We start from the raw sequence: 16,353 nt of genomic DNA on the forward strand, positions 1-16,353 counted from the left end.
GGAAGAATAAAAACGATCCTCTAGCCCCTTTCTTTCTATAGCAAAAAAGAAAGAAATCTGGGGACGAAATCTGCCTTTGAATTCAGAAGGAACTTGGGTTTAAAGACGCTGCCTCCAACATGTACCTTTGGTAAATTAATTTAAACTGAGCATAAATTGCCAATAATATTGCCTAATCCAGAGTTCTTGCAGTGGTTAGTACTAACAACGCGTAAAACAGCTGGCATAGTGCTTGCCAGGCAGTAGGCTGTCAGTATTGCTGTAGTGAACTACTTTTGGGCTCATTGTCTCCACTAAAATGTAAACTTCTTAACAGAAGAGGGAGACAGTGTGCTACTCATCTTGGTATCGCCCAGTACCTAGCAGAGAGCCAGCATGTACTCAAGAGCTGATAAGTATTTGTTGAATGAGCAAATAAGTCTATTACCACATAGACAATTTGGTTTCCCTTTTAAAATCTGATTTGGCATAAACATGTCAGTAATCCAAATTTCATACTTGTGACCTAAAGTTTTGTGTTTTTTAAAATTTTTTCTTTTTTTTTTTAAGATGTTATTTGTTTATTTGACAGAGAGAGAGAGAGAGAGAGCACAGCAGGGGGAGCAGCCGGGGGAGAGAGAGAAGCAGGCTCTCCGCTGAGCAGGGAGCCCAATGTAGGGCTCAATTCCAGGACCCTGAGATCATGACCTGAGCCGAAGGCAGACGCTTAACCAACTGAGCCACCCAGGTGCCCCAACCTAAAGTTTGAGCATTACTGCTACTTCTGTTGGACATGGAGTCTCAAAACTGTGTTAATAGCAAGACGCATCCTGTGGCTCACTAGATGGCACCACAGCATTGCCCTAAAATAGAACTGACCTGAGGGAGTGGGGGGCAGAGGACTGGAAAGCCTGATTATAATCTACATTAAACATCTATTGATGCTCTCGGGGTGTGTGTGAGAGCTTTAACCGTGCTTTTTTCAGCAAATTCTCACATGCATATAATTATATTTTGCATGTTTAGGAATGGGATATTTAATTAAGCACACGGGACTTTATTCTGTCTCTCACAGGAAAAAATTAAACAGTTAGAAAAGAGCATTATTGTACCTCATTCAGGCCCACTAGGGTGCATTACTGTTGAAGCTTTTTTTTTTCCCCCATAATTTCTATTTTCTCCAAAACTTTAATTCTCTAGTAGAAATAAGCTGAATGGTGCCCTAATGCTCTCAATGACTTGTGATTCCTTTAGCGCCTTATTTACTATTTGGGAGTGACTTCGACCTTGCAGGCAATGAGGCTAGTTTGTTTTTTAGTATCTTAAAATTTATGTGATGTATAGTGTGACATTTTTCCTAAAAGCAAATTCACTGAAAAGGTGAGTGGAAAATGCATTCATCATTGTTGCAATTTTATTATCTTGCCCCAATCCATTTCTGCCCTCTGCTAATTGGTTGTGTGTGTTGAGAGGCTTTTGTGAAGAGTGAAAATGCCATTGATGGATGGGCCTTCTTGCTCCTGTTACTATATTGAGGATACCATGGTTATCCAATGGCCCACTATAGATCCGAACAGAAGAGCAATTGGATTTTAGATGTTCGGGAACATTGAACCGCTGATGTTTTTTTCTCTACATCTCCTGTTAATGATTCTGATATTGACTAACATCCGTTTTCTGAGTCCGTGTGTTCTGATATGTGGTAATTGGGCATTTACTTATGAGTTCATAGTAGGCATGGAGTTAAAAGGGTTCTCAGAGATAATTTCATCCAATCTTTATTTAATAAAGTCCCAGGAAGTATAAGCAGGAAGTAGCATTAAACTATTAACTTAAGGCACCACTCCCAATCATGTGTTTGTGTTTTCTTCTGCAAATATATGTTTCAGATACTTCCTTTCAAATTGGAGTAATTTTTAAAAGGACAATGTAAAGATTCCATTATTTATTTTTTCAAGGACCATGTAACTTCATACTTCATGGCATTAGGGCTGTCTGTCTCTACCTGGACATGTTCTTCACATTGTAATTAATGGTTGTGATCCAGTGATAAATATTTTCTCTGCTTAGGAGACTCTCCGTAAGTTGTTCTGATTGTTCTGTAGATCTGCTGTGATGGAGAAAAGTACCCAGTTCTTGGGACAAAACACATAAATGAGTTAGAGTCATTGTGGCACTGGCCTCTCTTCTAAGTAAATAGGGATCTCAGGGCTACTAATAATCTAGGAAAGAGTTTATAATATGTGAGAATCATTTCTAATGTCTCGTAAGGTCATATCAGCTAACTCAGATAGCAACCATCTCATTAAATAAGAAAGTTGAACACTATTTTATTGCTATTAGATATTTGCATTGGTAGCTAGGTTTTGTTTTTGATTAGTTAAGATAAAATTAAATATTAAGTAGTTAATGCCGTTAATTTGACAGTTACATTCTTTCAAACTTTGTTGTCCATGAGGGCAAATTAATAAAAAAAGAGCCTTTGACATTAAAAAAAATATATATATATTATGGATCACAGTCTTAAGGCCTAAGGACACCATGGAAACATTATCCATGGTTCAATAAGAAGGAGTAGGATGAATTTGTGTCCACTTAAATTAATCTCCTTTGTCCCAAATATCATTTTCAATACTGAAGGAGGCTGTGTGTGGGAGAGTTATATGCGGACTGAAAAACAAGAAGAAAAAAAACCACAAAAAAAAAAAAACTGGATTGTGTAAGAACTGAAAGGAGCGTAGGTTTAATTTCCTAACGGCAACATTATTTCTAGCTGAGTCAACTCAGAGAGAATATGTGTTAGAAGTGAAATTCATTTCTAAAATTAAGCAAATTTCAAGAATTTTCCATGCCAGTCCCTCAAAACCCTAACTGGCACACTTTAAGATTCCAGGTGCTTACTAGCTAGAGCTATTCTATTGCCTGTCCTTCCTTTAGTCGAGTGCATGCGTACTTAGCAGATATCTGGTCTCAGTGTGCAAAGCCTGTAGCTTGGGGTTATTGCGAGCTGCTAGGAATGACCAGATGAATTGATTCTCAGAATCCGGAGTGATTCATCTGTTGCAAACAGACTTTTCCAAAGTAAGCCAAAGTCCTACACAGGCCAATCCTAAGCACTGTCATTTACAGAAAATCTGTAATCAGATATTTTATGAACTAATAAAAATGCATCTGGATATTTCTTTGTAACTCCCAAAGTAACTTAGATAGTGAGGCCACTCAATTCTTGGACTGAGATTTTCTTCTCATCTGATTTGGTGGAGACATCATCTGGCAACCCATACACTTAATATGTGCATGAAACTAAAGGTATTTCTTGATTTAAAAATAAAATATAACAGAATTCACTTATGTCAGTAATATTTACCTATTATATTATAGCAATAAACTCCATAACATTAATTATAAAGAACAGCATATAAGGAGGTATTTAAGTGCTATATCAGATAAGTAATGCCTCCTTTGCTTCATCTTGGTCAATCCTGTGCCACCTGACTCAAATGGCTAAGAGAGCTTTTTTTTTTTTTAAATACGACTTGAAATAGCTATTATTTACTTTGTTGAAAGTTAGAAATTGTTACTATATGGTTCCTTATAGAATTAATTTATTTGGCAAATATTTACTAACTTTTCTTTGTCAAGCAGTTTTCCAGGCATTGGGGGAATACAAGGTTTAAAGGGAGGATCATAGACACTGCTCTTGTTCTGATGGAATAAAAATCTAGAAGATAGCTCTCCAATTACACATACAATGATAATGAAACATGAAAAGTCCAATCATTGGTGAAATATCAGCATTTGGGAGCACCTAGCTGGGACACATAGTATACGCAGGGAAAACAATGAAGGATTCTGGCAAGACATGACATTTAAACGGAGACGTGGAAAATGAATGGGAGTTTGTTTCATGTGGCAAGTGAACATGTGTTGACATAGAAAGGATAAATGGGAAAGAGTGTTTCAGAAGGGACAAGCATCTCGACACTGCCCTGTGATAAAGTGTCGAACACACATGACTGGGATGGAGCATGTGAGGGGAGGAGCGGCAGGACCTAAGATGGAAGAAGTAGGGTGGGCCACATATAAGCTGTGGACTCTATCCTAGGATTTTCAGCAGTGCAAACTAATTTCTGATTTATGCTTCAAAAAGATCCCTTTGGCCATAATGTGGACAATAGGTGAAAGGTGCAGAATTGGAGTCACGGAATCTACTGGAGTCATGATTGTTAGGAGAAGAGTTACAGGGGAAAAGTGTGGGCCTTGACTGGTGAGGAATAAGGAACTGAGGATGTCCGTACAAGTGTTTTGCGTTAGGGTTTATGTTAATTGCCTTCTGAGTAATTTTGTCAGAATCTCTTGGAAATCCTGGGTTGACTGCAGTGGGGCCTCTGATGTGGTGATTCCCCACTGTACTAAACTTAATGTTTTGTATATTCACTCTCTTGTTTCATTTGGATTGCATTTGTAAAATAGTCTTTTAAGTATTCATCAGCCATTCAAATTTTAAGTGTTTACATTTATTTTCTGAAGTTCTCTTTACTAGAAATTATCTTTTCCAAATTCTTCATTTCTCTTTTTAGTTTATTTTCCATTCCAGAAAGGTTTTTCTTCCTGTTGAGGGAACACTTTTCTGTGGTTATTGACTTGACCTCCCTGGCATACCACTTCATGTCAACAACTAAAATACTCTTCCTAAATGGACTAACAACCCCTCCTTATTCAATTTGTGACCGTATATTTATTTTGGATTAAATTACAGACCAGTGCCGTGATGATTTCAGTTGAATAATTAGCTCACGGATGAAGTGCAAGAGTTTGTAAACTTAGACCAGGTCGAACCACACAGTTTAGGGGTCAAGAACTAGAGTCCGTATCCCATGTCATATGCTTGACCCCTTGCAGAGTAGTGAATACATATTTGAGTAGGTGCCTCCTTTTTATTTCTTGAGTGGATCAGAACAGCTAGCTGATGGCAATTCTCTACAGTAGAGGAATTGTTTTTGTTTGATTTAATCACTGCTGTTTCATATTTGGTCCCAAACTCCCTTTTTCCCAGCTTCTAACTTTCTGCACTACTAAAAATGCCTCTCCTCCCTTCTAGCCAAGTAATGATTAACCATCACATATTATCCGTTTGTAGTAACCTATTGCCATTAGTGTAGCCAATAGAATTGTCTGTATTATTTCAAGCCACCGAAGGGTAACAGGGTGCTCTGAAAATTAGGCAACTGTTAATCAAATAACACTTATTACACAGGCATTGCTTAAGGCGTTAAGGAATACTTAGACTTAGAAAGCAGGCATTGGTTTCTCTGTAATTAGGTATTTATGACTATCTGCAAAACCTAAGAACGCAGTTTTCATTGAAACCATGTAAAAACACAACTCACACAAATGAAATTGTTCTACTTACTCAGCTTTTTCATGCAGTCACGAAGCCTGGTTTCCAGGCTAAGCACCCTTTGATGCAGTTCCTCGTAGTCATAGGCACCAATTTCCTCTTGAATCCCAGTAAGGACAGCAGACAGATTCCGGATTTCCTCCTTGAACTGGGTGATTAACTTGGCATCTGTTTTGTATTGTTCCAGCACGGGGATCAAGGGCAGGAGTTCATCCATCTTCTCTTTCAACTCCTGTGAAAAGCAGCCAGTTGTTTCTGAGTGTCATCTGAACAGATCAAGCCGCTATGTTCTTTTTAATATGATACTTAAAGGAGATTATTAAAACAGATTCAAAATTCCTTTTTTTTGAAAATTAAACGAAAAATTTTATTAATGTGTCATCAGGATATAACATTATATTCGTTTCAGGTTAACAGCATATTGATTCAGTATTTGTATATCAAAATTCTTATTGATTTTTGGTTAAAATTAGGTACTTTGTGAGAATGTAAGTGGCTACATGATCATTAGTAGTCAATCCATTTATCTCAATACAAGAACCTCTCTTTAAATGGTTATGTGATTTTCTTTTTTCTTTTTTTTTTCCTTAAAGGTTTTATTTATTCATGGGAGGCAGAGGCAGAGGGAGGAGCAGGCTCCAGGGAGCCGGATGCAGGACTTGATCCCAGGACCCTGGGATCACGACTTGAGCCAAAGGCAGATGCTTACCTGACTGAGCCACCCAGCCATCCCTGTGCTTTTCTATAAAACAATTTTAGCTTCATCATAATTATAAAAACTTTTTATGATAGCAATTAAGGGTTAATGTATTATTTCACTTTCTGGTAGCATTTTATCATGTGAACAATGGATTATTTACGAAATATAATCAGGGTCCATCTTCTAATGATGAATTACTAGAAATAGGTCAAATATCCGATGTCTGTTAACTCTAATTACTCACTGACTCATTATCTATGTTATGGGGGTACTTACCAGAAATTCTGGATCCCGGAACAGCTTTTCTGTAACACTTAGAATCATTCCAGCTATGCCTTTCTACACTGTCCCTTCCATTATGCTCAGGTATTCCTTATTTTTTTAACATCCATCTTAGCACAATGTCATTAGGAAGGTAGGTTCAGCAAGCATAATAAATCATGCAAAGCTCCTCAAAGCTCGAAGAAATGCATGTTGCTGTTTACCATTTTGAATTATTACCCACACTCTGACTCCATTTGCCTTAGCATAGATAATTTAGAGCTCTTTAAGTAAGGCAGAGTTGCTCACCCATGTAGTGAATTAACGTTTAACTCTTTCAGGGACCAAGGTGCTCACAGTTTATGTAATAAAGGAACTCGTTGTACAGAGTTGTTTGAAACTGCAAAGTTGATTTTCATCTGGAGAACAAGAAGCATATTTTGCCAACACAGTGTCTTATTTCTAGCATGATGGGACTGAGCCTCACAGGTAGTTTCACTTTTAATTTCTAGGTATGTCACCTTTTCTTCTTTTCCTTTAATTTGGTGGTCGTGGTCACTGAAAATATATCATGAGTGTGAGTCAGTTGTATGTTTTTCTTACAGATGATCTCATTTGTGGAAAGAGCTGTCACTGTTAGGATCATTTGAGAATAATCCATAGGTGCTGTCAGAAACCATGCTGTACACTAACTAATTTAAGGAGCTGAAAATTGCATTTTAAAATTACATTTGGAAGATGTTATTACTATAAATGCATTAAAATAGCAGGAGCTCCCGTTGCTGCCCTGATTTATGGGCTTATGTTTCTTGTGGGGAAATTTCCACTTGCTCTGTAAGCTCAGAATTTTTCGATTTTGTCTAGATGTCCATGTTGAGTGGGAGGGGACAGAGTCTTCATAAAGAGAAAGACTCATAAATATCACAGTGAAAAGGTGGAATTGCATAGCTTTACTCATTTTGGTGGCTCATTTGGAAATAAACTTATTAGTTTGAGCATCTTACGGCATCCCAAAAGGAAGACACAATTGCTTCATTATGATTTTAGTAAGAAGAGTTCTGTTGGTAGCATTTGCTGCATATGGTAACAACAGTTACAAAGAAGAGTTTTATGTTACACTATGGGAATACTGAAAAGAGAGCAATTCCGTGTCACAATTTTGGTGACTTTTTTCCCTGAACGAAAAGAAACACAGGTAATTATATTTTAGGGTCTTCTCAAAAATTCGTAATTTGATTATTGGTAATCAGTTTTGAAACTCTTGACGCTAGGCAGAGAGCAATGGGAAGTTCGACCAATATACATATCAAATATTTCAAAGGTTAAAGTAGAATAACACAGATCTGTGCTTCCTCATCTCTTCTAGAATTTCACTTTCTACTATGTCGTTCTTACAGCAAAGGCTGTAGGCTAGACTATCTTGCCCTTTTCCTATAGGAATGATAGTCTAGGTATGATAACTAGAATAAGATTTCCATCTTAAAAAATACAGAAGACAGAACCTACTTAGCGTTTTTGATAAGTTGAAAACGGTGTACCAGCGTAGGATTTTCTTCCAATTTAAAAGTATTCTTTGATGTAAACTTACTTTTGGAATGTTCCAGTTCTTTGTCTCAAATATGGCACCTCAGCATCTAGCTGCTGAGTCACCATCTGACTCATGCTCAGACTCAGTGAATACCTAAATTCAACAAACATATTTAGCATTTAATTATTACTCTTAAATTTCAGAGAGCCATAGTGTACTTGGAGAGCCGGTGTAGAACTGGTACTAGCAGGCTTATCTCTGGAGCTGGACATTGTGGTTCTTTTTTTTTTTTTTTTTTTAAAGATTTTATTTATTTATTTGACAGAGATAGAGACAGCCAGCGAGAGAGGGAACACAAGCAGGGGGAGTGGGAGAGGAAGAAGCAGGCTCATAGCAGAGGAGCCTGATGTGGGGCTCGATCCCATAACGCCGGGATCACGCCCTGAGCCTAAGGCATACGCCCAACTGCCGTGCCACCCAGGCGCCCCTGGACATTGTGGTTCTGATGCATACTAGGTATTTAATGCTGAACAAATTCCATCAGTTTCTTCATCTCAACGATGGAGATAAATATGGTGCCTACTTTCTAGTATTGTTGAGAGGATTAAATTAGCTCATATATAGTTAACGTCAGAACTGTGTGTTGAATATGTGTAATTCTTCAGAAAAATACTGCTGTTTGGATTTTTACATATAACTGAAGTATCTACTTCGATTATGTGAACTAGTAAAATCAAAATCATTATTCCATATGGTGCTGCCTGAAAATTAAGTTTTCTTATTGGTAGCCTGGCTGCTGCTGGGCAAACTTACAGAAAAGGCTAATTATTTCCTTGAGTTTCTCTCAGCTTTGTTTCTCTTTGTTTATTTCTGATCTTCTCCCAAGAGTTCCCACAGATGGACATGCTTCATCATGTGTCCCCAGCCCTGCCAGGCCTGGCACCCTCAAACCATCCCTTGGCATCACAGAGTTCTGCCCTGTCCATCTGAGCTTGAATCATTTTCACTCCATGCCAGACACCCTGAGCACCTCTCCTTCTGTCCTCCTTCCTTTCTGGGAATGTTCCCCCTGTGCTGTAAGTGCCAGCTTACCATTTGCTACCTTGTTGATGGCCTCAGCATCCGGCTCCTGTTACTCCTCTACAGCCTACCCCTAACCCTGAACACTGGAAATGTTCTAGTTTTCTCGAAGTCCTCTATGATTTTGGTTGTGTGTCTGTGTGCGTGGGGTGGGGGTGGGGGGGACTAGTCCAAAACTGCTTTCTTGAAAACTGCCAAATCTTGTAACTCTTCTCTAGATCTTCTCTGAATAAAATTAAATAACATTACTCTTCCCTTCATGCTGTTAAATAGTTTATGCTTCTCTTTACTGTCAGTTTTACCTGCCTGTTTTAGTTGTCTTTCATAGAAGAGAGATCATTACATATCCAGCAGTGGGCCCAATGCTGCCTTGCACACAATACATGCTCAATAAATATTGGTTAACATTCACTCATTTTCTCCTCAGCCTTGTATTTTTTGCTGTTTACCATTCCCCTACAAATTCTCTATCACCCGGTTCACTCATTCTCTCAGTTCCTTTTTTTTTTTTTTAAAGATTTATTTATTTATTTATTAGACAGAGAGAGACAGACAGCGAGAGAGGGAACACAAGCAGGGGGAGTGGGAGAGGGAGAAGCAGGATCCCAGCGGAGAAGCCTGATGTGGGGCTCGATCCCAAAATGCTGGGATCACACCCTGAGCCAAAGGCAGACGCTTAACGACTGCGCCACCCAGGCGCCCCATCATTCTCTCATTTCCAATAATATTTACATTTATTGTATCTTCTAAGCCTTGCTTTAATTCATTCTAATTTCTTAACCTCCTGGCTCTGTGTACTTTTTTCAGCTTAAACTTCATGATTCATCCCTTTAGCCTCATCTCTTGTCAATACCCTCAGCTTTCTCACCCTCTCTTCTTTCTGTTGTACCCCCCCTGGTAAAACTTTAAAACTGGTTCAGTGCAAAAACTGTTTTCTATACCTACCTCCTCAGGCTCCTGAGCACCACTGAAGAAAATTACGAAACCATGAAAATTTCTGCCAGATCAGAATGTGCTATGTGGAGATCCCGTCACATGTCCCTGACTAGCTCTGTGCCCATCACCGTTGTGTGAAAAGCACTTCTGATGCTTAAATTCAGGCCCATTCCCTTACCATCAGCAGTGAATTTCACTAGAGAAGGGAAGGAAAAAAGAAACTCTCATGCTTATAAAACCACAGTATGTTTTATAAACCACGTGCTATCCCTTTGGAGGCAGATTATTTCTTTTTAATAGAGGCTCAAATGGTATTATCATAGTCAGATTTTTTAAAATATGGCACTGTCCTACCTAGGTACTAAACGTCCACATAGCATGCCTAAAAGCACTATTTCTCCATTTTCAGTGTTTTTGGATAATTGCCAACAACAACTTAAAGTCCAAGAAAAGACTGTATCAAATTATGAAACATCCTTCTTTTTATTTTTGTATGCTATTATTAATGGTAATATTGCCTCTTTTAATAGTAAATATTCTCTATATGTGTCCTCATATTAGCAGGGCATAAAGTCATCAGAACAAACTTTGATAAATTTAATTATTAATTTCCCTTGAGAGTTCCCCTTGTCTTAGATATTGAATTGCCTATACATATATCCGGAAACTCCACCAAGCTCTAGGAAGATTGAGCTTTTTTTATAGTATGCATTCCTACCAGCTAATGGTCAGTTTCAGTGGAGAGATGATTGACGTCCCCCGTGAGTCTTTAACCTTGTGAGCATGGGCCAATGAACAGTTATTTCTAGCTGATTGCCATGCTGGCTGTCCATTACACTCAGCGTCTGATTTGGATTGACAAGATTGCAGAAGTCAAACCTACTTGAAAATGCTTGGTCATTAGCGTCTTCCGATCATCTTCAATCTGCCGAAACTTGGCCTTCAGCCCTTTCATTTGGGTTTCCATTTTTAGAACATATTGGAAATCTCTCTGAGTTCTCAAGTTTAAGACTTCAATAGACTGGGACATGTTCTGAACCTGTTAAGCAAGAACATTGGCTATACATCATTGTCTGTGTACAGGAATATCCAATCACTGCCGAAGTGGCAAAAATGACATTAACATAAAGACCTGCCAAATGCCAAATCCCTATTTGCATCCCTACACGATATGTTTTCAGAAGAACCATTCTTCATGATAAACATTCCAAAAATTCAACAAGGGAATAAACCTAGGCGGGAAATAATAAAATTGACATTTAACATTAGAGATAAATAAATGGAATTTAGTAAATCAGAAAAGTAAATTTTAAAAACAGAAATTTCATTCCAGAGCTTTGTAAGCTTAAGATACCCCAAGCTGTTAAATGTTAAAATGAGTTGTTTCTGTAAGTACTAACTCTGATTTCTTCAAGATCAGGTCGTTTAGCAATTGTGGATGGTGGTGACGTGTGCAATAGAATTAGAATACATTCATTTCAGTACAGTCACTTCCACATCTTAAGCTCTCCCAGGGGTGAGATTGAATTGACCAAGATGCATGGTGGCAATGCTGGGACACCCCCAAACACAGTGTTTAAGAGACCTGGAAAATGGCAGCTGGTAGTGTTTGGTATGGAGACAGTAAACACCGATTAAGTTGATGGTAACTTCTCAGGTTCGTTGGGCCCCAGGCTATATAGAAGTAGGAAATAGGTGACTTATAAAACATCTAGAAATGAGGAAAGAAAGGCTGCTCTAATTTTTTGTGGCAGCAAAAACCTAAATACAAAGTGAAAATGTCTAATAGTTGGAGAGCTATTAAATGAATTGGGGAATGGAGTACGAATACATTGTTTTAAAGGGTCAGCTGGGTTTCTGTACATTGGTACTCAAAGTATTGTTTACGGAGCAACAAGTTTGGCCTCACTTGGGAGCCTGTTAGAGATGCAGACTCTTGGGGCCTACCCCAGAGCTACTGACTCAGAATCTGCATTTTATCAGAATCCCTGAGTGATCCCAGTGTTTATTAAATTTTGCTCAACATGGAGGAATTTCCATGAGAAAAGCAAGTGAGAAGAGCAAACGTAACAGCCTTTATATAATTTGATCTTTTATTCTAAATCAGATTCTGTGTGTGTGTGTGCGTGTGTGTGTGTCACACATATACACATAAAAGAAAATGGGGCATATGAGCAAAAAATCAAGGTGGAGAGAGGTATGTAAGGATTAGAAGAATACATATTGGGTTGTTAGTTTTTTGGTAGGGGGTGAGATGTGGGTGAGAAGAGAAGTAACGAACAGTTATAGAAAGGAGTTCCTGCTAAATAGAATATATGTAAATCTGCGTAGAATTATATGTTTTATTTGTATGAAATGAATATAGGAAAGCGCGAAAAAACACTGTGGTTGAATTTCAGGTGAGTTTTACTTTGTTTCATACATTTTTATGCATTATTCTTTTGATTTTTAAATAAACATGTATTATTTATGTGTAAGTAAAAAGTTATTTTCATTGCAACAATTGTGAGTTACAAATAAAGAAGGAGTAATTTATTCAGTTTTTGTCATCACGTATGTCACGAAGCTCGGTGGACCAGCTAGTTATAAAGAGCCCATTGTTGGTACATTCCTCAGAACTGGAACATTCCAAAAAGGCAGTGCATTCTGCTTGCCTTGGCTTGCCTATTCCACTTATTAAAGAAGGTTATATTTTCCCTTTTTTTTTCTTCTGTTTCATCCATAGCCCTGCCTTTTATGAATGCTGTCTTTTCAGCGTATATTACAGTCTAGCTTATATGAAAACTAATTGTGTATCGTCTGTGCTGGGTAGGAGCACAGAAGCGGCTGCCCTTCTGTGAGCTCTGTGAGGTTCAAAGCTGCATCTTATTCAAATCTTTTATTTCCAAGACCTTACACAGAACCAGGCACAGACTAATTGCTCAATGAATATCTATTGGGTAAAATTATCTTAGGCTTCCAACAGTAGTAATAGGTAGTTAGTATTTTAATATTTTAAGGAAAGTTCCCTCCTTCTGTTACTGTTACACTATAGCATTACATCACTCCCAAATATTTCTTTATTTACTATCATTCCTACTTAGGCAGCTTCATTTTTTTTTAATCTTTAGTGCAGCACAAAATTACTGAGACAACATTGAAAGATGGAGATGGTAACTGCAGCTTGGATAAATTTAATGCTCTCAGAATAATTTTCAGCTCCATTATGGTTAAGCATGAATAAAGAAAAGCCATTTGTATTAAAGAAACTATCTACACATTTGAATATGGCATTTGTCTCTGAAGATACCCATCATTGGCATGACCAATATTTTCCTAGGAATTCCATGTACCTAGGCAGAGTCCGTGCAGTTAGAAAATGATAGGCAAATGAGATATTCTGGATACAGTTCAAATACCCTCTCTTTTTTTTCGGGTCTGACTAACCCTATTGAGTTAATTTTCAGCTTTGTGTTGTGGGAAAATGCGCTGAGAGAGTTTTTGCTGAGACTTGATTGTGACCATCTATATTGTAGAAATACGCATAATTATAAGAGCTACCTTTGGGGTAATGGATAGCGAGAGAGATGTCTAGTTGGAAAGGATTTGTCTCTGGGCTGTCTTTTGCTTTTCCTGCTGGCTCTACCCAGCAATGTTTAGTTTCCTACTGTTCACAGAGACCCCCTGAGCATCAGTTTCCTGATGATACCTGAGACTGGATTCCCACAGTTACACCTGTAGGAAGGAGACCATCAGCTGTGGTTCCTCGTTTAATCTGTTTATTGCTTCTGTTCTACAGTTTAGTTTTCCATGTGTGTCCCTGTGTTTAGACCCTCTCTACCATCATCTGGCAAGCTCATTGTCTCCCTTCATCGATAATTTTTAAAACTATTTATCTTGTTCTTTGTATAAATAAAATGTCCGAGGCCTTTCTGACCTTGAACAGAAATTAACTTAGATTGTCACTCTAATTCATAATTATTGTGGAGGCTAACTTGGAAAAAACGCAGCCCCCCAGTTCAATATGTTTGGATAGCCTTGGCATTAACAAAACCGAACAGATTCTTTGCCGTAGGTCTTCACAGAACCTTTAGTATTAAACTAGGTGGTGGAAATCATCAAGAGTGAAGTATCATGTACAGTGTTGCTTAAAATTACTTTATTGGGAGGATGTCACTGGCATCCTCTTTCAAAAATCACACTCTAGGAAATATTGTCCTAGACAAGGCAGGACATCTTCAACTGTGCAGAAAAGCTGCACAGCTAACAAACATTTTTTAAGTGAACAGTTTTAGTTTGGGCGTATGAAGACCTGAAATATTGTGAAGCCAACTGTGATTCTTTAAATATTAGGTAATAAAGGTACTGATTAAAAATACTTGACAGAACATCAGTTAAGTGTGGGCACCACCAGTGACATTCTGGTTGATACTAGCGTGACGTTGAGAAAATGCCGGACTCATCTGGTAAAGCCCCTCAGCCTACTGGTTGAGTGACATTGCTAGGTTCTTTAAACTCAAAGAGAAGTTTCTTTCTACATACACTTAGAAGGGCCCGGACCTCAGCGGTGAGGACTGAATGGAGTGGATACAGACATGATGTATGGGACATACTGTTATCAGCATTATTCTCCTTAAAAAATTTTCCTTATTCTAGGACTACATCAATTCTTTGGTTAATAGTGAATGGGCTGCTGAAACTCATGCTCCTGTTTTTACATCTGGTGCCTTGGGTAGACAGGGAACTGTGGCGAAGTCAGGAAGGAACTGACTCAGGCTGAATAAGGAGCGCTTCTTTCACATTTGGGTCAGTGCAGCAAACCAGGGCTACTTCCTTCCTTCAAGCCACTCTCTGTACACGGTTGACTATTCCTCTTGGCCTATAATACTCTCCAGTGAGGAATTTAATAAACGTAACTTGTAGAGACCTCGATTTTATTAATAAATTTTGTGAGCTTTTGGGTCACTTAAATAAGGTATTTTAAAAGTGTGATTTTCTAGAATTTCTTTCAAACATTAAACATGTTGCATATTAGATAGATAGTGGTCATATACATCTTAGTGATTGTTTTCAGCCAACCTCCTTGGTGTTTTTTTTTTTCTTTTTTCCTTATTCATCCTACACTAATTTCTGATTTTATCACAGTTCTGGAATACATTTCACTTTGGACCTGTAGAGGGTATTATCCACTTCCTGACACTATTTGCATTTTTTTTTTTACTCATTTTTGAAGAAATGTCTCAATCTGTATAGGGCTGAGTGTATGTAATGCAAATAGTGAAAACAGTAAAAGAAATAAGGGTATAGTATTTAAGAATATGTTTCTTACCATAGTTGATATAGAAAAAAAGATGCTTTTGCACAGAAAAGAATATGGGAGCAGAAAGTCTGTAATTTGAGGGGAAATACAATTTAATAGAAAAAAAATTGGATTTAAAAGAATAAATCTTTTTACCAATGTAATTAATTTCCCTAGTAACCAAACAATATTAAACTATGTATTTGAATTTTTTCCATAGAAATAAAGAAAATCAAGATTGGTAAGCAATACCCAAGACAAATCACAGTTCATATGTCACCATTTCTAATAGCTGAGAGGCACATTAGCTAGGGTCGTTAACTTGAATGAAAATGACATTTGCTCTTGTCTGGGAGACAGATATTGAAGAAGCAAGGGAAGATGGGATCTTATAAAAAGAGACTTAAGAAGAGAGAGCCAATAGATTGATATCCCTGAGGAGAGGGGGAGGAAAAACAGACTAATCATTGTATAAAAACAAGGAAAAAAACTTCCTTAAAATCTTAGTGCATCAATAGACTTCCAAGTAATGTACACGGAGGAAATTTACTTTCATTATATGGCAGTAGAAGAAAGTTATTGCATAAAGTAGGCATGTCTCTATTAACAAATTTGATGCTTTCATTTTTCTAGCTTCTCTTAATTTTCCATAAAAAGTTCCTATTCACTGCCATCATTGTGTGAATGATCATGAAAATGATATTGCACAGAGTGAATTGTTGAGTATGGTGTCCTCTAAAAGCACATACTACCTAATTTATCTTATTATCCCTGAAGGTATTTAAAATTCCAGCATGTTGCCATCCTTCCATCAGTCTGGCCACCCAGCTGTCCTACTATATTCAGAGCCCAACACAGTGAAATTCTGAATGAGAATAATTGAAAGAACCATTCATTGTTTTGGTGTTTTTTTTTCCCCTCCTCAAACTAAACATAAATAACCTTTCATGAGCTGACTTTTATCTGTAAAAAAGAATAAATCAAGGGCATTCTGCATTTGATTGTTATGGATCCGGCTTAAGTAAATTATACGGAGAAAATGCTATTGAATGAAATTGAAGAGCTTAATGTTCAAAGGAATGACTTAGAGAATGATGATAAATACTTGAAATTATTCATTATCTGTTCAGATAGCTTGCATATTGCATTCCGTTATTTTAACTTCCTTGCAAGGTTGTTAATGGGATTCA

At 37.6% G+C, this 16,353-nt stretch overlaps 1 protein-coding gene across 3 annotated transcripts in view; it reads right to left on the minus strand.

Annotated features, from left to right (window-relative positions):
* OLFM3 (olfactomedin 3) overlaps positions 1–16,353 on the minus strand; it is a 184,051-nt gene that overhangs the window by 18,629 nt on the left and 149,069 nt on the right. For all 3 annotated transcript variants that reach the window (XM_019799376.2, XM_034653983.1, XM_011224601.3), the window contains 2 exons: positions 10,769–10,924; positions 5,393–5,612 (listed from right to left, as the gene is read on the minus strand). In XM_019799376.2, the coding sequence (XP_019654935.1) occupies positions 5,393–5,612; positions 10,769–10,924 (376 nt within the window). The remainder of the gene's footprint in view (positions 1–5,392; positions 5,613–10,768; positions 10,925–16,353) is intronic.

This window comes from Ailuropoda melanoleuca, chromosome 2 (assembly GCF_002007445.2).
Source record: "Ailuropoda melanoleuca isolate Jingjing chromosome 2, ASM200744v2, whole genome shotgun sequence".
NCBI classification, from domain to species: Eukaryota; Metazoa; Chordata; class Mammalia; order Carnivora; family Ursidae; genus Ailuropoda; species Ailuropoda melanoleuca.